The sequence below is a fragment of the Stegostoma tigrinum genome, chromosome 2 (genome assembly GCF_030684315.1).
Source record: "Stegostoma tigrinum isolate sSteTig4 chromosome 2, sSteTig4.hap1, whole genome shotgun sequence".
Lineage (NCBI taxonomy): Eukaryota > Metazoa > Chordata > Chondrichthyes > Orectolobiformes > Stegostomatidae > Stegostoma > Stegostoma tigrinum.
Genome location: NC_081355.1, coordinates 86681576 through 86709059, shown reverse-complemented (window position 1 = coordinate 86709059; position 27484 = coordinate 86681576). Strand labels below are relative to the sequence as shown.

The 27484-nt window shown below is 39.6% G+C and overlaps 1 protein-coding gene across 4 annotated transcripts in view; it reads left to right on the top strand.

Moving 5' to 3' along the window:
* gabbr2 (gamma-aminobutyric acid (GABA) B receptor, 2) overlaps positions 1-27484 on the top strand; it is a 935143-nt gene that overhangs the window by 809286 nt on the left and 98373 nt on the right. For all 4 annotated transcript variants that reach the window (XM_048520955.2, XM_048520937.2, XM_048520945.2 and 1 more), the window contains 2 exons: positions 12063-12195; positions 24585-24692. In XM_048520955.2, the coding sequence (XP_048376912.1) occupies positions 12063-12195; positions 24585-24692 (241 nt within the window). The remainder of the gene's footprint in view (positions 1-12062; positions 12196-24584; positions 24693-27484) is intronic.

Here is a 27484-nt window from a genome sequence, read left to right as displayed (position 1 = left end):
GCCAGCATTGTGCAACTGTGCCATTACACCACAGTGGCAAATTTTGACATTCAGCCTAAAGGGCACAAAATAACAATTATGAACACAAAAATAGATTAGAAAAGACTATATCTGCAATAATATTATCATTTTAAAATGCTGTTACTTTCTGGCAGCTGGCATACTTATTTGAAAATGTTGCGGTAGGTATGGATTCTTCAATGGCTCTGAAATGTCATGATAGTTCAACTCATAACTGCAATGGGAGACCAGAGGAATGTCCATACATACAGAATAACATGTTGAGAGTTTTAATTTTTTTATCTGAAAAAAAAATGACCGTGAAGCTGTTGAATTGCTATGAAACAATCCCCACTTACTCTAAAGCAGCGAACTTGTCACCCTTACCCATTCTGTTTTATTGAGACTGGAAGCTCCACACTAAGGCAGCTGGCTCCTAATTTCCCCTTTGAATGGCCTGGCAAGCCGTCCAGTTGCATAAGAGAAATGCTCACCACAATTTGGGCAATAAATGGAAGTCAACATCACAGGAATGGATCTACTTATAATACTTTCAGAAAATCGTGTAGGCCAAATGCACTCCTGATCTTTAAGTTTCTGTGATATCCCTGATGAATAAGTATAGACTTGGCTTGTATGCTGTGTATTTATCCTGCTTGTGTTGAATATTGCCAGTGAGCCTATTCAGTCACATATGACCGAATATCAAGACATAAATTAACAATATAAGAATGTAGTACACAACATTAAAATTAAGCTACGTGGTTAAAGAGGAAGTATTTGATATGATAGGCTTCAGACTTAATTCATTGATGATAAGTAATCTTAAATTATTATTGCACTTCACCCGTGCACCTAACATTAATCTTCTGTTTTACCAATGGAAGCAGAGGTCAAGCCATTAAAAAACATTGGAAAACACCAATTTTAAAAATGAATTCTACTAATTATGGTGAGGAATGTCATGTTAATGATAATGGCCTATTTATTAATCAGTCTTCAGGGATTTGCAGAATGGCCTAATTAAAACAGTAAAAGGCAAGATGAGCTGAATTTTTCCATTTTTAGACTGCATTATTTTTGGGAGTCATGTGGTTTGATACTGCTGTGGCTCACAGCAACATTCCACACACAGCTTTATACTGCTCCCCTCATTATTTGTGCATCCAGACTCCACAGCACCCGTTTTGTGCAATCATGCAGCGGTAGAGATGGAACTGGTCACTGCTGTTGGCATCTTAGCACTGTTCACGCCACTTGGTGCACCACTTCAAATGCTGCTAGTAAGGACTGATTATCACACTGTGTTGCTTCATTGTTATCATACTGGGCAAGCCCTGGAAAGGGCAGCAGGCACTCTACTCCATTTCACAGGGGCCTGGAGGTACGGCTGGGCAAGACAGACATCATCTTCCCCATGGCCCAAAAAGGAGACTGCACCACCAGCCTCAGCCTAGACTCAAACTGTGGACCAGGTGAGTGCCATTTCTCTGGCCAAACATAGCACCGAGCAGTGCAGAAACAAGCTATGGTTACTTTCATTTTGTTTTCCTCTGTGCAAGCCTCCTAGGTCTGTGCAAGGAAATGGCTTCCAAAATCAGAAGTCAATGCTGGGAATGGCATGAACATGCTGATCAGTGTGTACTGGCCGTTAGCTATGCAGTTTGAGGGGATGTTAGTAAGAATATCAATGATCTTCTCCACTCTCCCAGGTTTAGTGCCATCTTCTTGTCTCTGCTGTTTCACATTCACTCTGCCATTACACGGTAACATCACAAAGGGTTATGGCATACAGCTCTCACCATTATATAGAGCATTTCAACTCAATGGCTCTCAGCCAACTTATCCTCCTAAACTACCAATCCTTTCTGCCCTCCTACTCACTAACTGGGGATCCCTGTTCACACATCTCCTGATCAAGCATCATCACTAACAGTACTAGCATCCAGTCTGCACCAGTCAAAGCCAATAACCTAGCAATTATAATCCCATGTTCCAGCACTTGGCCCATAGTCTCATTATACCTTGGCATTGCAGGGGTATATCTAACTACTTCTTAAATGTTATTTGGGTTTCTGCCTCAACTATCTTCACAGGCAGTGAGTTTCAAATTCCCTCTGGATGAAAAAAATTTCCTCACATCCCTTCTAAATTTCCTACGCATTAATTTATATTTATGCCCCTCTATTGCTCCACCAAGGGGAAATGTTCATTCCCATCTACCCTGTCTGTGTTACTCATAATTTTGAACATCTCAATCATGTCCCCTCTCAGTCTCCTCTGCTCCAAGGAAAACAATCCCAGCCTGCCCAGTCTCTCTTCATAACTAAATCTCTCCAGTCCAGGCAACACCTTAGTAAATCTCCTCTGCACCCTTTCCAGTACAATCACATCTATCCTATAATTTGGATTCCAGAACTGTACATAATACTCTGCCTGCGGCCCAAATAGTGTTTTGTACAGTTCCAGCATCACCTCCTTGCTCAAGGGTCACACACCAGGATCTCAATTATTTACTACTATAATAATGACCTGAAGGAGGAGGAGGCAGTGTATAATGTATCCTAATTTGTTGATGATACAAAATAGGTGGGAGGACGTGCTGTGATAAGGACATAGAGAATCTGCAAGGGTATAACGATAGGTTGAGTGATTGGGTAAAAACCTGACAGATGGAGCCTAATGTTGGAAAGTGTAAGGCCATGCACTTAGCTACAAAGAATCAATAGATAGATGATTATTTAAATGAATAGAGAGTTTTAAAAAGTTAACAGAGAATGAAATGGCTGTTATTGTGCATTCATTCAAGTTTAGAAAAATGAAAGGGAATTTGATTTAAACATACAAAATTCTAAAACAGCTGGGCAGACAAGATGCAGGAGAATGTGTCCCTGATTTGGAGCCTAGAAGCAGCAAATACGGTCTCAGGATATGCATTGGACCATTTAAGACTGAGATGGGGAAAAATTTCTTCTCTCCAAAGGCAGTGAGCCTCAGGAATCCTCTACCACAGAAGGCTGTGGATCCCAAGTCACTGAATATATTCAAGTAAGAGATAGATAGACTTCGAGATTTTATTGGCAATCAGATTTTTTTATTGTTTATTCATTCACGGGATGAGGGCGCCACTAGCTAGGCAGCACTCATTGCCCAACCCTAATTACCCAGAGGGCAGTTAAGAGGCAACCAATTGCTGAGAGTCTGGAATCACATGTAGGCCAGACCAGGTATTGATGGCAATTTCCTTCTATAAAGGACGTTAGTGAACCAAATGGGATTTTCCCAACAACTGACAACGGGTTCATGATCATGATTAGATTTTTTTTATTCCCGATATTTATCGAATTCAAAATCCACTATCAACCATGACAGGACTTGAACCCAAATCCCCAGAATGCTGTTTGATCTCTGGATTCACAGTCCAGCAATAATACCACTAGGCCATTGCCTTCATTTGCAACGAGGTATAAGGAGAAAGCAGGGATATGACATTGAGATAAAGGATCAGCCAAGATCCTATTGAACGCTTAATCAGGCTGAAACAACTGAAAGGCCTGCTCCTGCTCCTAGTTTCTATGTTTCTAGGAAATGCAAAGAAGTTAGTTTGCAGGTGGGGCAAGTAATTGAGACAACAAATGGAAATCAGGCATTCATTGCTAAGGTTTAGAGTCTAAAAGTATGGGAGTCTTGTTATAGCTCTATCGGGTATGGTGAGGAGACACTTGTAATACTGCATACAGTTTTGGGTCCTGTAATTAAGAAAGAATATATTGGCGTTGGGTTCTCTTAGCTAATCCTGAATGAACTGGATGATTTATCAAGTACAGCTAAATAGATTAGGCCTTTCTTTATCATAGTTTAGAAAAATGAGGAGTGGTTGAATTGAAACATACAAAATTCTAAGTGGACTTAACATGTGTTGAGGGCTCTGAGGAGCTTGCTAGAGAGAAGAGTTGTGGCCTGGGCAAGATCAAATATGATTTTGTGATGGTAGCACAAACCTGAGGGACAAATGGTATGCTCCAGCTCCCCAGATAGCAGCATCTAGTGGATTTTGAATTCAATAAATATCAGGAATAAAAAAAATCTAATCATGATCGTGAATCCATTGTCAATTGTTGGGAAATCCCATTTGGTTCACTAACGTCCTTTATAGAAGAAAACTGCCATCTTTACCTGGTCTGGCCTACAGGCCTAGACCTGAAACATCAGCTTTTGTGCTCCTGAGATGCTGCTTGGCCTGCTGTGTTCATCCAGCCCCACACTTTGTTATCTTGGATTCTCCAGCATCTGCAGTTCCCATTATCTCTGCTACAGCTCCTGTTTCTGTTGTGTTCTCGTTACAGTGAGCTAATAAGTTCCATTACATAAGATGAAGGGCCCAATGCAATTCAATTCTGTTTGAACCTGAATATGCTGTTCTGTCAATAAACCACTATAACGGCCCAGTGACAAATTCAGGCCATCAGCCTGCAGAATATTTATTCTACATTATTTGTCATATTGATTGCATTTGCTTTGAAGAAATGATTGTTGGCATTCAAAATGATAGTTTAAGGCATAAATTTTATGTATAGAACCTGAAAGGTACTGAATCATTGATCAGCTTCACTTAATATACTCAGCATGAAATACATTTATTTATATTCATTTCTGCTATCTAGGAATAGGCTTGGACCATTCAGCTTTTCGAAGTTTGTTCTACCATTCAAGGATATTTTGAGTGAACAATATTTCTGTCTCTTCAGATGTCATATATACATATCTTTTGATAGGCTTGGCTAGCAAAACTCGATTGCAATTAGACTTAAAATCATTAATTGAACTAGTGTTGTTTGTCAGAAAGAGTCTGCACTTCTGCCACCCTTTGTGTGAAGAGCTATATTCTTCTAAATGGCCGGTTTCTGCTTCTAAGATTTTGTCTTTGACCTGGATCAAGGGACCTGGAAAGAAATCATGGGCCTTGGTGTTTTTCCTGGCCCAGACTTTCAGTTCCTAATCTGAGCACAGCAGCCCGACTCCAGTCCCAAGTACAGTGTCTGCACCCTTGACAGGAGAACAGCAGCCTGCCCCCAAGTCGAGCACAACAAGCATTGTTATAATCCTCATTTTAGGCTCTGCCTAGACCCACAAAATCAGCAAAAAAAAAGCCTGTGGTGGCTAGCTTATCAATTTCATTCAATATCTTAAAGACCTTTAAGTTGGCTCCTTGACCTTCTACGTTCAGCGAATAAGATTTTGGTTTGCATAATCTGTTCTCAAAATCAAAATCTTGGAGCTCCGTAATATCATATGAATCTGTGCTACAGACCTCTTAGCTGAAAAAAATTACTTAAGTTGTGGTGTCCACAGATATTAATAGTACTCTAGATGTGTCCGAATCAGGGCTTTTTGTAACTGTTGCAAATCTTGCATTTCTTCATATTCCAGCCCTCTAGGTATAAAAGTTAGCATCTATAACATCCAAAGGACAGACACAAAAAGATCCTGTTTTTAAAACTATGTTCTCTTGTTTCTATTTTCTTAAAAAATGTCACTTTGCTGAACTGAAAACATAGATGCTATTGAGCACTAATCCACAATTTCTGGAAAACTGTGATCAGCAGTAACCAGAGGACAAAAGTTTACACCATCCTGCTGGAATGACATGCCAGCCAAGCCAACACAAAGAGACAAGACATTAACCTCACCCAAATCAGAACAAAGATCATTGAAAACCATTCTTGCTTAGCTTCGATAACAAGGTGTTGAGCTGGATGAACACAGCAGACCAAGCAGCATCAGAGGAGCCAGAAAGCTGACATTTCGGGCCTAGACCCTTCTTCTGAAACTCGTTTAGCTCTGACCTCATTACCTACGTGGCTAAGCCAGAAACCTCAGCCATACGATCCAAACAGCTGGATTGTTTGAATTGCCTTTAGTCATACAGTTTTTTTTAATACTTTAGGGAGTTTGCCTGCCTTTTTTTTTCTTTGACCTACTTTTCTAGTCTTCCAGTTCAGAGATGTTATTGGACACCTCTGGAACAGGAGGACTTGAACCTGGGCCTCCTGCTCCAGGGGTAGATACACTACCATTGTGCCGCCAAAAGAACCCTGGGGAGCTTGTCTGTATATTTTAAATTTGTTTTTTAAATATTTTTCTTGTTCAGAGAAGTTGTTACACACCTTTGGAGCAAGTGGTTCTTGAACCAGGCTCTCTGGTTCAGGCGTAGGATGCTATCACTATCACAAAAGGCCCCCAAAATTACTTAACCTATTTTTCCAATCAATCTATTCAGTATGTTATTACATGCCTCTGTAGTAACTGGGCCTTGAAACTGGGCCTTCTATTCTATGGTGTTGGGATGCGTCCATTACACTACAATATTCCCCTGGGAGTTTGCTTGTAGCATCAGAAGAGTAAGCACCTTTAGGTGTTGCTAATGCCTACCTCTTGTCAGTCTCTCAAAAGCATGATTTCTGGAAAATCTCATGTATTTCACCTGTAAGGTTAACCCATTGCCCGGTCACAACTGTTGCATCTTCAACTCCAATTCGTCTGTGACTCATCTCCTACAAAATGGGTTTCTATTGCACAGCCCAACTGGAAGAACCTGCACTGGGGTCATTGACTTTTTTAGACTGCTTAATTCATAGGAACTAATGCTGATACCTTTAATTTTATATAATTTGTAATTTCTTCTTTTTCCTTTCTATTTTCTTTCTTTCTAGGATCTATGTGTATGTGAATGTGTGTTTTGAATGATTACCCAAGGTTTTGAATACAACAATGATCCCTTTGTTTCAACCCAAAAGAATTTGCTGTAGATCATTTTTAATTGGATTTCATAAACAGGGTTTGTGTGAGGACACTGCTGCCTATTTTTAAAACTGAAGCAAAATTTAAGCAATCAATTTTTATAAGCCAACCTATTATAGACAGGAACAGAGGAGAATAAACAAAAAAAAATCATTTCCCCCTCTCTGTCTTGTCTGTGAAACACTGATTAGCTTTTTTGATTTTGATTACTGCCTTTTAGTATTCTTTGTGCTTAGATGTCAAAGTCTCATTGATACTAGGATTTTAACATTTAATTATCAGATTTTTTTATGATCTAGAAAGGTCGATTTTATGTTTGCTTGCCACTTCTAGCTTTTTCAGAGGCAAGTTCTGAGTTTCAGGAGAGAACCCCTTGTAGAAATGCAATTCAGCATCGAAAAGTAAATTAAAAATATTTAAACTGTAAGTACCTTTCTTTCTGACTGTGGATGTATTCTGCACAGTGCCTGTATTTCCTGAGGGGTACTGAGGCAATCGGAGACACAGTGGGAAGAGTTTCTTCAGTGTATCTGATAGACCAGGAAGGATTTGGTAAAATTGAAGAGCTCCAGCATTGAGAGACTGTTGTTCATAGTATATCCTCACTGAGATTGCTCTTACTGTTTGATAAATGATTGCTAACTTCCTGGAACATAAGACCATGGAGCAGGAGTAAGCTATTCAGCTCCTCAAGGCTCCTCTGCCATTTAATGCAATCTTGGCTAATCTCATCTCAGCCTCAACTCCACTTCCCTGCTTGTTCTGTATAAAACTTCAATCTGTTGCTATTAAAAATCTGTGTATTTCCTCCTAATATTTACTCCATGTCTGGGTATCCACCACACTGTGGGGGAGTGAATTCTACAGATTCACAAACTTTTCAGAGAAGTAATTCCTTCTCAATTCTGTTTTAAATCTGCTGTACCTTAGCTTAAAACTCTGACTTCTCACTCTAGATCGTCCCACAAGAAGAGCCATCTGTTCAAAGTCAATTTCATCAATCCGTTATAGCATCCTATATACATCAATTATATCACCTCTCATCCTTTTAAACACTAGCAAGTGTAGACCTAAACTGTTCAATATCTCCTAAGATAAACCATTTAATGCTAGAATCAATCCGGTGAACCTCCTCTGAACTGCCTCCAATGCAACTGCATCCCTTCAAGTAAGGGGATTAAGAAGTGTTCACAATATTTCAGGTTGGATCTCACTAATGCCTTATACAGTTGCAGCAACACCTCCGTACTTTTCTACTGTCTTCCTTTAGCAAGAAATGCCAAAATTCCATTTGCCTTCTGTAGTAATTCCTATCTATTCATTCCATTTTCCTGCGACTTGTGCATGGAAACAGCCAAATCCCTCTGCACTGAAGCACTCTGACATTTCTCACCATTCACACCACTAGTTCCAACTTGCCAACCAAGAAAAGACCTGTTTATTCCTATTTTCAGCTTTCTGTTCATTGTCCAATTCTTTATCCAAGAGAATATATTACCCCCAACTCTGTGCATTCTTACCTTTCATATTAACTATTTGTGCAATAACATATCAAAACTTTTGGAAGTCCAATTATACTTCATCCAAGGAGCCCCCATTATCCACTTTGCTTATTACATCCTTGAAGAGTTCTAACAAATTTGTCGAATACGATTTACCCTTCATAAAATCATGCTGCCTCTGATGGATTGCATTTTAACATTTCAAATGTCCTGTGAGTTTTCTTTAATACTGGACAATGGATGTTAAGTGACTGGCCTAAAGCTTCCTGTTTTCTGCTTTCCTCCCCTTTTTGAATAAGGGTGTTACATCAACATTTTTTCCATACACAGGAAGGACCACTTGTTCTACATGGATTCAGTTGTCAGTAGTGACCTGGCACGATAGCCTAACCATCCTGAGACACTCGTGCCTAGATGAGTTGAGAGAGTTGATCTTCTGTTTCCAGACCATGTTCTTGGAATCTCATCACTTTCTGCTAAATCTTGATATCTATACAATCCTGTCCTTTGGAGGGCCACAACAAGAGGGCCATAGTTTCTGCCAGTCAGGAAGGGTTGAAAAATGTAGAGGATTCTGCATACTGTAAGCTTTGCTGGACTGTCCTGTAGAAATGGGTGTTCCCTGATCAACTTCCTCTAATCTAAACTGCATCAAAAAGATACTATTTTTATGTTAATTTCAGGGTAAACATAAAAGCATAACATAAGAAATAGGAACAGGATTAGGCCATTCATCCTCTCAAGCCTACCATCCTATAAGATCAGGACTGAGATGCCCAGGCGTCAATTTCTCTTTCATGCCAGCTCCTCGTAGAACTCCATCCCCAATATTTCAATAATCTGATACCTGTTTAAATACTTTCAGTGATCTAGCCCCCAGAACTCTGCAGGGTAGTGAACCCCAGACATTCACTGCCTCCTGGGAGAAGAAATTCCTTTGCACCTCAGTTTTAAATGGGTGTTACCTTATTCTATAACAGTGTCCCCTCGGTCAAGACTCTCCCACTCATCATCTACCCTGTCAACCTCTCACAAAATTGTGTATGTTTCTATAAGATTACCTCTCACTCTTATAAATACAAATGAATAAAAGCTGAACTTGTTTAACCATTCTTGATAAGTCAACTCTATCATCCTAGGAATCAGAATAGTGAATCTTTTCTGAACTGCCTCCAATAATAGTATATCCTTTCCTCAATATGAAATCCAAGCCAGTATACAGTACTCCCAGCTTGACACACCAAACCCTGTACATTTATAAAAAGACATCCAACAATTAAGGTTAAAATTTCATTTGCCACCTTAATTACTTGCTGCACCTGTATACTAACTTTTACGTGTTTTGTACACAAGTACAATCATCATCTAATCTGCATTTTGTTGGAATTTCTTTCCATTTAAATCATAATCTGTCTTTTGATTCTTCCTATCAAAGTACACAACCTCACACTTCACCACGTTAAACTTTAACTGCCATTTTTTTGCCTGATCGGCCAATCTACCAAATATACCTTCGTAAGTTCCTTACATCCTCATCAGAATATGTCTTCCCATCAATTTTTGTAACTTTATCAAACTTGAATACATTACTGTCTGAACATCTTCCATGATATTAACGTAGATGGTAATTAATTTAAGCCCTAGTATTGATCCTTGAGGCACTCTACTAAATATGTCCTTCAAACCTGAAAAGACCTATGAATCCTTACCCTACGTGTTGACCAGTTCTCAATCTGTGCTGATACATCTCGTCAGTGCTGTGAGCTCCTATCTTGTGCAGTTACCTTTTTGTGGCACCTTGTCAAATGTCTGTTGGAAATCCAAATACGCTACATCTACTGGTACCATTTAGCACCTCTAGTAAATTTTTCAAACATGATGTTGACTCTGTTTATTTGTGTGAAGCTTTGCTACTGTTCTGCTCTTTCTTCCTTAATAATGGACTTTAGCATTTTCCCATTGACTGATATCAGGCTGTTTGACCTTTATTTCCTGTGTTCTGCCTCCATCCTTTATTGAACCTGGGTGTCACATGAGCAGTTTTCCAATCCAATGGAAATCTCCTGGATCCAGTGAGCTCTGAAATGTTTTGACCAATGCCCACTATCACTGCAGCCACTTCCTTTCCCTGAATGCAGACTGTTAAGCCCTGGCAACATGTCTACCTTTAACCCCATTAGTTTGACAAATACTTTGTCCCTTGTGATAGAGACCATTCTAACATCTTTGCCACCATTAACACTAGGTGGGTCCTGACCTCTGTAAACCAATAGGCTATCTCATTGTGCACATCACCTTGTCAGGAGATTCCCAGGCAGGATTTCCACACCATCCCCTGTTTTCCCTGTAACCTCTGTCATGAGTGATTTTGTTTGTAATAGATTAAGGTCCTGACCTAAAGAAAATGATCACTGGTCAAGAAAAGAACTTTGGTTGCCCTCTGACCTCAAAATAGCTTCATTCCTTAAGGATTGTTTACTTTCTGGGGTTACTAGCAAACAGTGGCTTTCATAATATTGTTCCTTAGGAATTGCCGTTGTTCATTGCACTGTCTCTCTTACTTACACAGAACATAGAACATTACAGCACAGTACAGGCCCTTCGGCCCTCGATGTTGTGCCAACCTGTCATACCGACCTCAAGCCCATCTAACCTACACTATTCCATGTACGTCCATATGCTCATCCAATGACGACTTAAATGTACCTAAAGTTGGCGAATCTACTGCCGTTGCAGACAAAGCATTCCATTCCCTTACTACTCTCTGAGTAAAGAAACTACCTCTGACATCTGTCCTATATCTTTCACCCCTCAATTTAAAGCTATGCCCCCTCGTGCTCGCCGTCACCATCCTAGGAAAAAGGCTCTCCCTATCCACCCTAGCTAACCCTCTGATTATTTTACATGTTTTATTTGCTTTTAGCCATAGGCTTTGAGTAAATTTGTTGGCATTTATCCTCATATGATGACAGTTGCACATTCTGCACTTTCAATATTTATTTAAGTTTATGGTTGGCTGTTTAAAAGGATTTCAGGGTCACTATTGCTGTTAAACTGTAATTGGCTGGTTTTCTTCTGATTCATTCTAATGAATTATTTAGGATTCATGATTGATGAATCCAGAATATTAATCAACAGTTCAGGAAATGCAGAGCATTCTTTCATTTTTTGGAGTGGAGCTAGATTTCCAATACTCTGTTGATTTTATTGTAAGACCCATTCCACTTAAATTGATTTTGCTTCCCAGAAGTTTGGGTGTCATGGTTCCCATACTGTAGTTGCCTTATATCTTGTAGTTCTTTGGAACTGAAATTTATTTTAAGTCTGAATTTTTTTTTCCCACACAACAGTGCATGTAGCAAATTTAATCAACTCTGAAGAAGGCCTCTGTGAATTATTAAGAAGAGATGGCCATTATACAATTAAGATATAACAAAGTGTAGAGCTGGATGAACACAACAGGCCAAGCAGCATCTGAGGAGCAGGCAGGCTGATGTTTCTGGCCCAGATCCTTCTTCGGAAAAATTTCTTTTTTTCAGAAGAAGGGTCTAGGCCTGAAACGTCAGCTTTCCTGCTCCTCTGATGCTGCTAGGCCTGCTGTGTTCGTCCAGCACTACACCTTGTTATTTCAGATTCTCCAGCATCTGATTTCCTACTATCTCTGAAGACATTGTACGATTGCTAGTTATGTAACAGACATCACTCTTTGTGAGAAGAACCAAATGATGACCCGTGCTTATTGTCTATTCCTATCTGCAGGTTGATAAAGATGTCCAGTCCCTACATGAACAACCTTATTATCCTTGGGGGAATGCTTTCTTATGCATCCATATTCCTTTTTGGCCTTGATGGATCATTTGTCATGCCTAACACATTTGAGACTCTCTGTACTGTAAGTATTACACAAGCAAGATTCCACTAATATATTTTCTCTGAACAAGAATAGTACATAAAGTCAGATGGTAACACAAAAGAGACCTATTAAGGAAGCTCTGCATTTTTTATTCTTAAAGATAAACACAATAATGCCAAGTTTCAAATGATCACAGAAATTCATATTACAGGAGAAAAAGGCGTCGACTGATTGGCAAATTATCTCTGATTTATTGAGATATTGCTGTGGAGAAAGCAACAGGTGTCAGTTGGCTCCCCAATTCCTGAGTTATTCAAACATGTGAAAGGCTTGAACATATTCTTTAACTTGAATATGTATCATTCCTAGCAAGCATAAATGAAGCACATAACGATCTTGACTTAGTATCACAGAATGGTGTTAACATAGTTTTCAGTGCACTCAGCATTAATAACTATGCCCTGGGAAAGCAAATCATTTATTGCTGCTACTATTCAGTGCTTTGTAAGTAGTATTTTCCACTAAAAGGATACTATCATCAATCCATGAAATTTGGCTTTTTTCTTAGTGATGCAAGATGAAAAGCTTCAGCAACATGCCTTTCTTATCAGTAATAATGATACTTCAGTTAAAATAAAACATATTCTTAAGATGAGCATGGTACTGGAATGGCCTCAGTTATTGCCTATCTCTCGTCATCCAGGGAAGTTGATGGGCTTTCCTTTAGATCTGCACAAGTCCTTGTGCTGAAGATCATTGGCAGAGAATTCAAAATGTTAGCCAAGTGACAATGAAAAAATAACAGGCACTTTAAGGAGATGTCTGGAATGGAAAATTATGTTGAGGGTTTTCCGATGTGATGCTGCTTTTGTTTTTCCTAGTGGTAGATATTATATGGCCTGGAGGTACTGATGAAAAAGCTTGGTAAATTGCTGCTAAACATCTAATGCATACAACAACTTCCATCTGCCAGTAATGAAGTAACTAGGTATTGAGTTCAGTCTCGAGAGTATCAAGGTTATTGTGCAGACTAAGGATAGATTTAACTGTAGTACATACTGCTCAATTGTCTCATAACTCTGTGACATCCCAGTAGTATGAAATTTAGAGACCACTGACTTGCTAATAATCTACGTGGCTATTTTATTGTTGAGGATAAGAGCCAAAAAATCTCAGCTTCTTTATAACTAATTTATATTCAACGTGCTATAATTTCTATTCAGCAATTTCTAAGTGGCAATGTACCGAACTCTTGTGATGTAAATACAGGCATTTTTTAAAATCTGTCTCTCTGCACACATTCACTTTATGATTTGTCAATTTGTAGGAAACTTGATGCAAGTTTAATAATAAAATCCAGTGCAAAGCTATTTTATACTACTTTGCTCTTACAGATACATTTTAAGCTTTATATTTACAATGCATTGTAACTCAACTCAGGACAGCAAATATCCCAAATCAAATTTCTGCAATGTGGTTACCTGATATCTTGATATCTTTACTGAAATTGAACAAAGCATGATGACCTGTACATAGCGCAAATAGAGCTTTTTCACTTATTCTATGGTTGATTAGGTATCGACTGCAATAGATTCACCAATTTTCTGTCACTCTGGTGGAAGAAACAAAGAAAAACACACTAGAATTAGAGTCTTTGGATGGGAGGGCAAGAGATCATCATTTCAAACGTGAGATTCCTGCTCAAATTGAAACAGCGCTGTTCATGACTGTCATTTTACTTTCGAAGAGTATAAGTGCAGATGATGGTCGGCTCAATTGACTTTTTGTTCCTAGAGGTATTGTTGTACAGATATTTCTGCTCGAATGCATGTTTCATTAACGCAAATTGGCTGCAATGCGATTGATGAATAGTGGACCCTGTTTGGATAATGCAAACTTTCTGCTGCACAGGCATCGCAATTTTCGATAGTGATTTCCCTATAACGCAATTTTCTACAGCACAAGGTCACACAAGAATGCAACTATTGCATTATTGGAGAAATACCTGTATTTGACCACATTATCAATTCTTGGTTTCAATTGTATTTTTTTTACTGAAGCAAATACCTCCCCAACTTGACTCTCTTGAGCAAATTACTGTATTCAGATGAGCATTAATGCTGTTGAGAGATAATAATTGCCATATTGAGAGGTCAAGGGAAAAGGAGATAAAGAAGTCACCAACCCTACTAAAACTTTTGAGTATAACACAAATGAGTCATAAAGTCATATGGCATGGGAACAAATCCTTTGGTCCAACTGGCCCATGCCGGCAAAGTTTCCCAAAACTAATCCCACTTCCCTGCATTTGGCCCATATCCCTCTAAACCTTTCCTAATTATGTACCTATCCAAATGTCTTTTACATGTTGTAATGGTACCTGCATCTACTATTTCCTTTGGCAGTTCATTCCCCATTCACACCAGCCTCTGTGTGAACAAGTTGCCCCTCAGGTCCTTTTTAAATCCTTCTCCTCTCACCTTAAAAATATGCCCTCTAGTTTTGAACTCCCCCAGCATAGGAAGAAAAAATCCTTTGTTATTTACCTTAGCTATATCCCTCATGATTTTATAAACCCCGATAAGACCGCCCCTCCCTTTTGTGCTCCACAGATAAAGTTCCAGCCTATTCAGCTTACTGTGATAACTCAAATCCTCCAATTCTGGCAACAGCTTGGTATATCTTTTCTGAACGCCCTCCAATTTAATAATATCCTTCATTAAGCAGGACAACCAGAACTGTATGTAGTACTCCAAAAGTGGCTTCCCCAACATCCTATATAACCTCAGCATGATGTTCAAACTCCGATACTCAACGGTCTGAGCAATGAAGGCAAGCCTGCTAAATGCGTTCCAAAGTGATACAAATTTCAAAGAACAATGTACCTGAACTGCTTGGTCTTTCTTTTTAACAACACTATGCAAGGCCCTACCAGCAACTGTCAAGGTCATGCCCATTTCTATTCTTCCAAAATGCAATACCTTGCATTTATCCAAATTAAACTCCATCTGCCAATTCTCAGTCCATTGGCCCAATTAATCATGATCCCTTTGTAATCTTAGATAACATTCTTCACTGTATACTATACACCTTGGTGTTATCCGCACACTTACTATGTCTCGTAAATTCTCATCCAAATTGTTTTTATAAATAGCAAACAAAAGTGGGCTCAACACCAATCCCTCACAACACCGCTGGTCACAGGCCTCCAGTCCAAAAAACAAACCTCCACCATCATCTTCTGTCTTCTACCATCAAGCCAATTTTGTATCCCATTGGCAAACTCACCCTGAATCAAATGTGATCTAAATTTACTATAATAAAATGTGAGGCTGGATGAACACAGCAGGCCCAGCAGCATCTCAGGAGCACAAAAGCTGACGTTTCGGGCCTAGACCCTTCATCATTTGTGCTCCTGAGATGCTGCTTGTCCTGCTGTGTTCATCCAGCTCCACACTTTGTTATCTTGGATTCTCCAGCATCTGCAGTTCCCATTATCTCTGATCTAAATTTACTAGATGGTTTACCATCTGGAACATTGTCATTACATTTGGCTAACAAGACCACAAGAAATAAGAGCTAGAGTAAACCACATGGCCTGTCAAACGTGGTCCACCATTCAATTCCTGTAGTACCCTGCGAAAACTTTCCTGTATTTCAGCTTAAGTAGTTAATAAATTTGGATAAAAGGCAAGGACTCTTTAGAGATAATCATTGAGGCTCTGTAATGTCTCACTAACTTGATTGAGTTTTTTGAAGAAAAAAATGAAGAGATTGATGAGGACAGAGCAGTGGATATGAACAAGTTGCCCCTCAGGCCCTTTTTAAATCTTTCTTCTCTCACCTTTCAGTAAGGTGTTCAACAAGGATCCCCATGGTAGACTGGTTATGAAGGTTAGATCACATGGAATACAGGGAGAACTAGCCATTTGGATACAGAACTGGTTTGTAAGTAGAAGACAGAGGATGATGGTGGAGGGTTGATTTTCAGACTGGAGGACTGAAACCAGCAGCGTGTCACAAGGATCGGTGCTGGGTCCACTGCTTTTCATCACTAATATAAATGATTCGGATATGAAGATGACACCAAAATTGGGTGTGTAGTGACTAGTGAAGAAGGTCACCTCAGGGTACGACAAGATCTTGATCAGATGGGCCAATGAGCTGAGGAGTGGCAGATGGAGCTTGATTTAGATAAATGCGAGTTGCTGCGTTTTGGAAAGACAATACAGAGCAGGACTTATACACTTAATGGTAAGTTCCTTGGGAGTGTTGTGTAACAAAGTCCCTGGAGTGCAGGTTCAAAGTTCTTTGAAAGTGGAGTCAGTGTTTAATATGCTTGCCTTTATTGGTCACTGCATTGAGTATAGGAGTTGGGAGGTCATGTTTTGGCTGTACAGAACATTGGTTAGGCCACTTTGGAATACTGTGGGCATTTCTAGTCACTCTGCTCTAAGAAGGGTGCAGTGAAACTTGTAAGGGTTCAGAAAAGCTTTACAAGGATGTTGCTAGGGTTGGAGGGTTTGAGCTTTCGAGACAAACTGGATAGGCTGGGGTTATTTTCCCTGGAGTGTCAAAAGCTGAGGGGTAACCTTATAGAGGTTTATAAAATCATGAGGGGCATGGATTGGGTAAATATACAAAGTCTTTTCCCCAAGGTGCAGGAGTCAAAAACTAGGGGGCATAATTTAATGTGAGAGGGGAAAGATTTAAAGGGGACATAGGGGGAATTATTTTTCCATGCAGAGGGTGGTGCATGTATGGAATGAGCTGTCAGAGGAAGTGGTGGAAGCTGATACAATTATGATATTTAAAAGGCATCTGGATAGGTATTTGATAGGAATGTTTTAGGAGGATATAGGCCAAATGCTAGCAAATGGGACTAGGTTTATCTAAGATATCTGGTTGGCATGGAGGAGTTAAGATGAAGAGTCTGTTTACATGCTGAGCATCTCTATGACTCTCAGTCCGATTTTTTGTACAAGGTAATGTAGACGTGAAGTAGGGAACTTTATTAACACAGCACGATTAATGTGAATCACAGAATGTGAAGGTGCCGAGAGCTTAGACTTCACAACAGAATTCAAATTAATAAATGTCCCTTTTCTCTATCACATCAGTTGGTAATAGTTGTCTTCTTTTTAGACATTATTAAGATCTAATTGAATTTGGATTGCAAGGATGTAAGTGAGATCTTTACATTGAAAATAAGAGCTATTTTGTCTTTGTCCAAAAGATATTGTTAAAACCTCACTACAAAAATGGAGTCAGGAAAGAATTTATGTAGATAGTTGAGAGATAAAGTAGTTATGAATTGTGAAAGCAAACAAAGAACCATTTAACTCTTGATAGCATCAACTTCCCCTATTGATTCCAAAGATAACTGTTTTTGGGTGACACTGTGGCTCAGTGGTTAGCAGTGCTGCCTCATGTGCTAGTGACCCATGTTCAATTCTATCCTCAGGTGACTGTCTGTGTGGAGTTTGCATATTCTCCCTCTGTCTGTGTAGGATTCCACCAGTCACTCCAGTTTCCTCCCATTGTCCAAAGATGCACAGGTTAGGTGGATTGGCATTCTAAATTGCATGTGGTGCCCAGGGGTCAGCAGACTAGACGGATTAGCCATGGGAATTGCAGGGTTACGGCAGTGGAGTGGTGGGTCTGATTGGGGTGTTCTTCAGAGAGTCAGTGTCAACTCAATGTGCCAAATGGCCTGCTTTCACTCTGCAGGAATTCTTGTAGTATTATTTTTGTTTCAGGAGAGAGGCAACTTTTAACTTTGTGGTAAACTTATTTTTGTATTAAACCTTAATGACCTTGTTAAAAATGCAACCGTTAATTTTGTAGAATTTTGTCTATTTCAAGCCATTTTTATTACTGATTACAATCTTTGTGTGATTAATGACACATACACATAAAAGCCCTTTCTAAAGCTAAATTATGGATTTATATTTAAAATTTATTTTGCATAATACAAATGAAGGTATAAGCTAAGCTTCAGACATAAACTAAAATGAATACAGTGTAATTAAAAGAATTTCCATCATGGAATTTGAACTCCTGACCCCAAGATTACAAGTTTGTAATTAAAACAATAGTTCTCCAATGCCATGAAGCCTCTACACAACTGCAAAAGTTAGCTTTACTGCATGCATAGGGTATTTTTCAGTTTGAAGAATTTATATAAAGTTACAAGCTAACTGTGTGAATTAGTGTTTTGTTAAGCTCTGAATTATTTCGTGCTGCTCTCTGACCTATTTCAATTTGCTGAAGCTAGCGGTTTAAAAAATTCTGAACTCAAAGGGGTTCACTAATTAATGGACTAATCCTAAATCTACTAAGAGGAAGTTCTCCTGAAAGAAAAGATCTTTGCCCAGCCTTAAAAATTTTAAACAAAAGAATAGAGAGATGTAAAACACACTTTTCTTGCTAGGCAAGAAAATTCCAAACATCATGAGCCTCTAAGAGATAAAATTCCTCTGAATCTGTGTCTTAATTGGGAGTCTCTTTATTATTCCCTGATACTGGAATCTCCCATGAGGAAGCATCTTCTCAGCATCTATCCTGTCAAGCCTCCTCAGAATCAATATATTTCAATAAGATCACATTGTAATCTTCTGCGCTGCAGTATGGACCCAAACTCCTTAATACCCCTTCATAAGATAAATTCTGTCCCCCTCCCACAAACTGGTCTAGTGAGTCTTCGCTGAATATTTTCAATGCAAGTATGTCCCTTCTTAAGTAAGGAGAGTTAAACTGTACACAGGTGTGATCATACCAATAGCCTATGCAGTTGCAGCACACCACTGTACTTGTCCACCTGCCTTGCAATAAAATCCAAAATTCCATTTGACTTCTGACTAATTGCTGGAGCTTTTGGTAATTCAAGTCCAGAGACACCCAAGTCTACCTATATCACAACATTTTGCAATAACACGGTATGAAGCTAGATGAACACAGTGGGCCAAGCAGCGTCAGAGGAGCAGGAACGTTTGATGTTTCGGGTCGGGACCTTTCTTCCCCGACCTGTAACATCAGACTGTCCTGCTCCTCTGATGCTGCTTGGCCCGCTGTGTTCGTCCAGCTTCACACAGTGTTATCTCAGATTCTCCAGCATTGGCAGTTCCTACTATCTCCGTAACAACATTTTGCTGTCTGTTTCAGTTTAAATAACATGCTGCTTTTCTGTTCTTCCTGCCAAAGTAGGCAGGTTCACATTTTCCCAAATTGTATTCCATCCGACAATTTTTACCGCCCTCACTTAACCAATCTGTATTGCTTTGTAGACTCTTTGTATATTCCTCACAGCTCACTTTCTAATCAGCCTTCATATCATCAGCAAATATGGCTACAATACAGTCAATCACATCATATAAGTTATTAATATAGATTATAAATAGTTGAAGCCTTTGCAGTGATATTTATGACACTCCACTAGTTATAGTTTGCCACCCTGAAAATAATCAACTTACCTTGACTCTTTCCTGTCAGTTAGTCAGTCCTCTACGCATGCCAGTTTATCACTCTCAACAACTCAAACTTATGTCTCATGTATATTATGAAGTAACATTTTAAACACCTTTTGGATATCCAAATAACGATACTTTTACTGATTCTGACTATCCATGCACTTTCACAGAACTTTAATAAATTGGCCCAGCATGATCTCCCCTTCACTAAACCATATCGACTCTGTTATACGATGGTTTTCTAAATGTTTTGCAACTACCTCTTTGATGATAGATTCTAACATTTGCCCAATGATAAATGTTAGGCTAAATGACCTATAGAGCAGAAAGAGAGGAGGGTGGACATGGCTAGACTCCTACCCCAAGTAAGATCAGTCACTGGTGAGTTAACAAGACAAGAGGAATCCTGCCCCAAGCTATAAAACACTGTAGGCTGACTAAATTTGTGTCGAATGCAACTACTACGCCTCTGTGTCATGCAGTGCCACCTTTTGGAGCTGTATGCCTGCTGTCCTGGCAGTGCCAGAGATTTGTGGTGAATGCTGCTGGGATGGCAGGCAGACTCACAACGGATATCCAATGGAATCCAGGATCTGAGTAATTCAGGGGCAATGGAAAGGAGGGTTTTCCCTTCTCAGGAATTGCGATGTTTGGGGGTGTTGGCAGCAGTGCAGTGGGAGATGTTTGGATATTAGTTTTAAAATATGACTGACTGGAAAGGAAGTACTCTCTTTGGGGGGGGGAGATGCTCCCTAAGGGCACCCTCTAAAGGCAATGCTCCCTTCTCTCCTACTGATTTGAACACGTTAAAAGCAAAGAGCTGCCTACTCTTACCCAAATGCCCATGCTAGTCATCTTATGTTATGTCCAGGGTAATACGGGAGTCCATTGAGCTGCCAATTATAGTGCTGGCCCACCCTCTGTATTACAGTGGTTAGCTCATCAGTGGGTGGGAGTGGATCTGCTGAAAATCTGCCCTTTTCTACAGCTGACCTTGCCTAAAACATGGCCCATATGGGTAAGTAATATCCAAGTCAGTGAACATGCAGTGATATAATTCCAAGTCAGGATGGCATGGGACTTGGAGGAGAACTTACAGATGGAGAGTTCCTATATCTGCTGTCCTTGCTCATTTGTAGACTAGAGATCACATCTTTGGAAGGTGATGTGGAAGGAGGAGCCTTGGTGAGTTGTGACATTATGTCTTAAATATAGCGCACATTTCTGCTTCTGTACTTTGGTGGTGGAGGGATTGAATGTTCAGGTTTGTGCATTGCATGCTAATCAACCAGGCTGCTTTGTCCCAGACGGTGCTGATCCTCTTGAGTGCACACATTCAAGCAAGTGGAAAATATTTCCATCACAATCCTGACTAGTGCTTTATTGATGATGAACAGACTTCATGCCTCAATGGCCCAGTTACGTTTCTTATTAATGTTAACCCTTCAAGATGTTTAAAGATGGTCATTGCCTGGCACTTGCGTATCACCCATGCTTCTTGTTACTAATCAGCACAAGTCTAAATGTTGTCCAAATTAAGTCTGCATATTAGCATTAATGGCTTATCTGAAGAGTTGTAAATGATACTGAATGTTGTGTAATAATCAGCAAATATCCTTACTTAGAACAAAGAACAAAGAAAATTACAGTACTGGAACAGGCTCTTCGGCCCTCCAAGCCTGCTCTGACATGCTGCCCATCACAACTAAAACCCCCTACCCTTCTGGGGGGCCATATTCCCATCCTATTCATGTATTTGTCAAGACACCTTTAAAAATCACTATAGTATCTGCTTCCACTTCCTCCCCTGGCAGGGTGAATGGAATAAAGGTCACTGATGAAGATGAATGGCCTGAGCACCCTTTCCTGAGGAACTCCTGCAACAGTGGCCTGGGAATGTGATGATTGATTTTTAATAATAACGACTATCTTCCTTTGTGCTATATGACTCTGATCAATGGAGACATTTCCCTCAAATTCCCAGTGACTTTCATTTTCCCAGAACTCCTTGATGCCACTTTCAGTCAAATGCTGTCTTGAAGTCAAGGACATTTACTCACATCTCCTGAACTGAGTCAACTCTTTTGTCCATCATTGGCTATAATACGCTCCAGAACTTAGTGCCATTGGTGGAAGCCAAACTAAGCATCAGTGAACAGATTATTGCGGTGTAAGTGATGCTTGATAATACTGTTGACAACACCTTCCATCTTGTTGCTGATGATTGACTGCAGAGTGATGGCATGGATGTTGGCTGGATGACTTGATCCCCTTCTTTGAAGTTAGAAATTATTGGCCAATTTTACACATTATTGGGTAGGTGCTAATGTTCTAAGTTCACTGGAGTATCTCGGCCAAGAAATTGGCTAGGTCACTTCAACTCTTTAGAACTTTCTTGTCATATTCACTGTTTGCTATACTATGTAGATATTTAAAAACCTGAAGATTATGTTTCCTTTTTATGTTTGTGTTTATTCGACCAATCTTCACAATTTTACCCCCCATTCTTTCCTCTTAGCCTCTTCTCTGGAAGGTGGTGACTCATATTGGGCTTTGGTTCAAATAGATATCAACAGTCATCAGATACTTCTCCAAGTTGACTGCTGTTCGTGTATGAGGCTATTTATGTTGCAAAAAGTGGCATAGTAGTTTAGGTATTTTTGCTCTTACCAATTATACATATTCATATCAATGACAGCATTCTTCTGCCTGGAACAATGATGGGGCACATTCAAGGTGTCTCACTTTTGGATTGAATGTTGCCTTCTGAGACCAATTTGTGAGAACTAGTCCCCATTTTACAGCTAGCACACATGTATATTACTGGCCTGCAATGGAGTGATGCTTTTTTTTCTTGTGTGGTGGATTCCAGTCTAGATGTGGTAGATCTATTCAATGTCTATTGCCTTTAGCCTAGGAGGTAGTGCTACACAGTATGATGGTAGGAAACCACAATATGCAAATGGGACTTTGTCTCCACAAGGATTACACAGTGGCCATTCTTAGTGATACAGTCACGGAAAGTTGGCAGACAGGTGAGGATGTAGTCAAGTATGTTATATTTCCTTCACCAAATGCCACAGACCCAGTCTTGCAGCAATATCCTTAGGACCCGACCAACTCAGCCTGCTACGGTGGTGCTACCGTGGCAGTATTGGTGATGGATATTGAAATCACCTAGCCAGAGTACATTCTGCATCTTTGACGCCTGTTAGGGGTTCTTTCAATTAATGTTCAACATGCATAAGAACTGATTCATCAGCCAGTTTGGCAGGAGTGGATGTGGTGCAGTGGTAAGGTGGTGTGGTACGTGATGATCAGCAGTAGGCTTTATTGCCTATGTTTGGCTTGATGCTCTCAGACTTCATGGAGTCTTTCATCAATGTTGAGAAGTCCCAGGGCAAATCCCCTTTCACTGTATACCAATGTGCTGTCACTTCTGCTAGCCACATCCCGCCAGTGGAACAATACATACCTAGGATGGTGATGATATTGTCTGGAACGTGAGTATGACAATTGGTTGACCTGCCTACCACTTTTAGCACACTCCCTCAGATGATCATAAGAAAGATAATAAGAAAGGGAGTGTGCTAAAACTGGGAGACGAGTCAACCAACTGCTTGATGTAGTCATCAGCAGAATTTCATTTGCCACTGTCATTTCCAGTGTCTCGGTAAATGCCAACCACACCATCCAGTTTCATTCTATTTTTGAGCTTTTAACAGTTAGACACAACTGATTGGCTTGCCAGGCCAATGAGAGGGCATTTGAGAGCCTCCCACATTACTAAGTGTCTGGAGTCACATTGAAGCCAGATCAGGTTAGGATTGTCGACTTCCTTCTCTAGAGGGCATTTCTTTAAATGACAATTGGTAATGTCAGTATTTTTCATGGTCTTCATTAGACTGTTAATTCCAGATTTTATTTTAATTTGAATTTAAACAATCTGCTGTGGTGGGATTTGAGCCTAGGGCTCTGGATTACTCACCAACAACGCTGGTCACCAAGCTGTTGCCTCTTTTATTTATTATACAATTTCTGCCCATATTCCATGACAGGTCCTGATTGTTGTGAAGATCTTTTCCTGATGTTTCTCTTTTTGACTATTTACAGAATTCAACTAATGGAAATGCCTATTTTTATGTTGAATTGTTAAGTAGCTCTTTTCAGTCTATCCATCTCATTCTGAGATCAAATTTATTTTGTCTTTTTTTGATTTTCTACTCATTGTCTGATCTGCTTTTTGTTTGGAAATTGACTACAGTGCTGTAAAACAACCTCAAAGAATTACATTTGGTTTCAGCAATTGTGTTTTACTGAAGGAGTATGTCAAGGTCAGAGCAGAAAATGCACCTTTTTCCACAAGACTCACGAAACAGTTCTCAGATATATGCTGAATTCCTTTGACTTGTTATTTAAATGAGAAAATAATTCTTCTGAGCTCATATTAGGAGGTACCAACATGCAACCATTCTCTCCTCACCGTCAGTGAAGACATTTAATTATCTTGTTTCCTCAAAAAAACTCTGCTAAAATATCGGAGGTTGGAATTTTGTATGATAAGAATCGATAATATACTCTCATGGCCATGTTTTTTGGCCTGTCTCGTACGCAGCACAATTTGTTAAGAATTCTTAACAGATCTTTAGGACAAAACCATATTTGAAACTCAAAAAGACAAGTGGAAGGAAAAATAGCAATGCTATTGGATAGTTGTTAGATCCTGTAGAGGATAAGATTTGAAGGGTTACATAACAGGAGGAATGATGCAGAATTTTGGGCTAAATGTATAATTCTATGTAATAACATAAATCTTCTGAATGTTTATGGAGTGAACTACTTCAGTTTTTTCATAAATAATGTTCTATGATAGTAAATATTTTCTGATTTTTGGGACAATTGAAGGATATTCTTTATTCTTTACTCTCATTCAATCTTTTTTTCCTTCTTGTCATTCAGGTTAGAACCTGGATTCTTACAGTTGGCTACACCACAGCATTCGGAGCCATGTTTGCAAAAACATGGAGAGTTCATGCCATATTTAAAAATGTGAAAATGAAGAAAAAGGTAGGGAATTAAATAAGTATAATTCAATTTATTCTTTATCAATACTCCATTAAGTCTCTTTTGATGCCACACGTTATAGGTAAAATATGTGTTATTTTATAAGGGAAAGCATGCTAGACATGTGCACAGCATATTATGTTGCAGTTCTGTGCACTTTGGCCTGTCTCGTTAAGTAAATGGGTGTAACTGTTATAGTCACACATTCTCTTAAGGAAACCTGAGGTAAGACTGATACTTTTTTAACATTATATTTGACTTGCTGCAAGCCAAGTGAAGATGTTTTCTATTGCTGTGGATGATGCATCTTTGCACATCAGAAAATGAATGGCTTCCTTTTGGTTCTGCATACTTTGAAGTACAATAAACAGGTCTAAAAACATGTGTGTGTATGAAGTTAGCTTCTAAATCTTCCAATTAGTGTTTTATCTGCAGCACAGGTTACCCACTATTTTACCATTTTAACACATTCTTCTTATTTGGTAGGCCAATAGGTTGACTTTAGTTTGAATTTAGTATTAAACATTTCTCCCATTTCTCTTCTTGCGACCTCCTTATTTTCGTGCTCTCTCAAATTTATACTGTCAACTAGCCTAACCTAGTTCTTCTTTCTTTCACAATGGTTCATTTCAAAATAAGTTGTAACCTGTTCTTTCTTTGTTGCCAATTGTTTTGAAAACTGTTTGTTTCATTCTGCACTATTGTCCCTCACTGCATAAACAAATCTGTCCCACATCAGTCTTCTCTGACATTTCCCATCAGGCACAAAGGCCAAGCTTCTTTGAACCTTACTAGCCCCACCCCTGAGCCATACTCTCATTATTACCTTCATTCAAGCTCTGCCCCCTGAGCTCAGTCTTTGGAGGTTTAGCAGAATAAATGGGCATGTGGATCATGATATTTGAATCAATCTGTACACATTCATTGTAACACAGATAAACTTCATACTCAGTGCTCATTTCTGTGACTTCTGTTTGCTGGAGGTTGTGGAGGAAGTGGAAAATAGGAGAGAAGTCTTATATTTCTTGAGACCACAAGAAGATCCAGTTGCAAATAAAATGGGATCAAGAGCAGATAGCCATGGTGATCAATGACAGGCATCAAACTCCATGCATCCTAGACGCAATGTGACAAGAAGTTGAGTGTTCTCATCATAACGTTCTCATCCTACCAACTGCACCACTAACTCCACACTGCGCCATTCACTATACCTCTAGTACTCATCTACCACCAATCTCTATCAATCAGAAGCCATAGCTAATGTTCACTTGCTCCACCAGACCCTAACCCCTGACCTCATATCCTCATTCCACAGCTTGTACACACTGACAATTATTCATCCAGGACAGTTGTAGTACTCAGAGGACAATGTTACACATAGATTCCAATGCGGAAAGCTCCACTGAGTGGTTCACTGGCGATGCCTACAGAAGAAAGCCAAACAATATACACAACAAAATGTATGGTGCAAGGACAAAAATTTCAGAAAGTCAACTGGCACTGTCGAGAAGCACAGAGGAGTCCAGCATCGTGTAGGTACAAAGTTTTGCACAGAGTTGGAGCCCCTCCTTTCTAGTTTGTAAGTGATGGCCAACTTCTTTCACATTCTTGATAATCCTACCATGACATGATGTTTGATGGCCAAGTCATGGCTTCTGTTACAATACAAGCAACATTCTGAATACTGGAGTAGAAGCACAAACTTTTGTCTGCACAAAATTGTGGACTCATAGAAGTCACCACAGCTGTAGATTACTATTTTGTAAAGGGGCTTATAGTCCATTCCATCAGTCTAACAGTCTATGCTCAAACACATAACAATGATTGTTGAAGGGCATTCCATCCTGCATCATTGACAAGTATGCAACCCTACTGAAACCATGTGCTCATTTTGACTATTTCTGTCTAGACAAGGATAGATGTAAAATTGCATGATGTTCCAAACAAATCTAGCTTCATTCTGGAAAGAATTAGACACACAATGCTCATTACTTTTACAACCACTTACGATGCTGTGCATGTCCTGCACTATGGTTACATCTGTGGCAGTAGCATCTGGTGGATTTAAATGAGGACATCCTTAATTACAAATTTTTTCACATTACTTCTTGCTGAGGTTCAGGTAGGAAAATTGCTTGCTGAGTAAGACCTCCAGCTGAAAGCCTTTCTTTCTCCACCTCCTCCTTCCCAAACTTCTCCTTCCCCTCTTCCTCCTCTATGCTTCCTCTACCACCTTCAAGTAGTTTAGCCAAATCTGCTCATTCTCCAGCCATGTCACACTTCCGGTATCCTCATAGTGAAGGATTGACCTGGAGCATTGTCTTTGCACAGTTCTAAGCTTTTACTTAAAGATGAAACATTACAAACATAACCTCCTGGCTGAAATACCTCGGTTGTAGGCGGTGCCTAGAGGTACTCTCTTTGTTCCATTAATTGCTACTCAATTGCCACGTTAAAAAGGAGCACCATTTCTCCAGTCCTGATAAAGGGTAATACCCGAAACATTGACTTCTCCTTTCGCCCAAATGCTGCCTGGCTTGCTGTGTTCTTCCAGCCCCCTTTTTGTCTACCACTTCTCCAAAGTTCCTAAGTGGAGGAATACAAGTAAATCCTGAGTTAGTACCCACCACCATACAATTGACAACTAATGCTGTAGTCTAAGGAGAATGCCCTTTAGTGCACACATATCTTGTTCATGTAGAAATTTTGCAGCATGAAACCCTTTGTTACTACATCACCACTCCCTGTTGACTTTTGCAGCCTGAAAAAAAATCAATCTAGAACTAACCTCTATT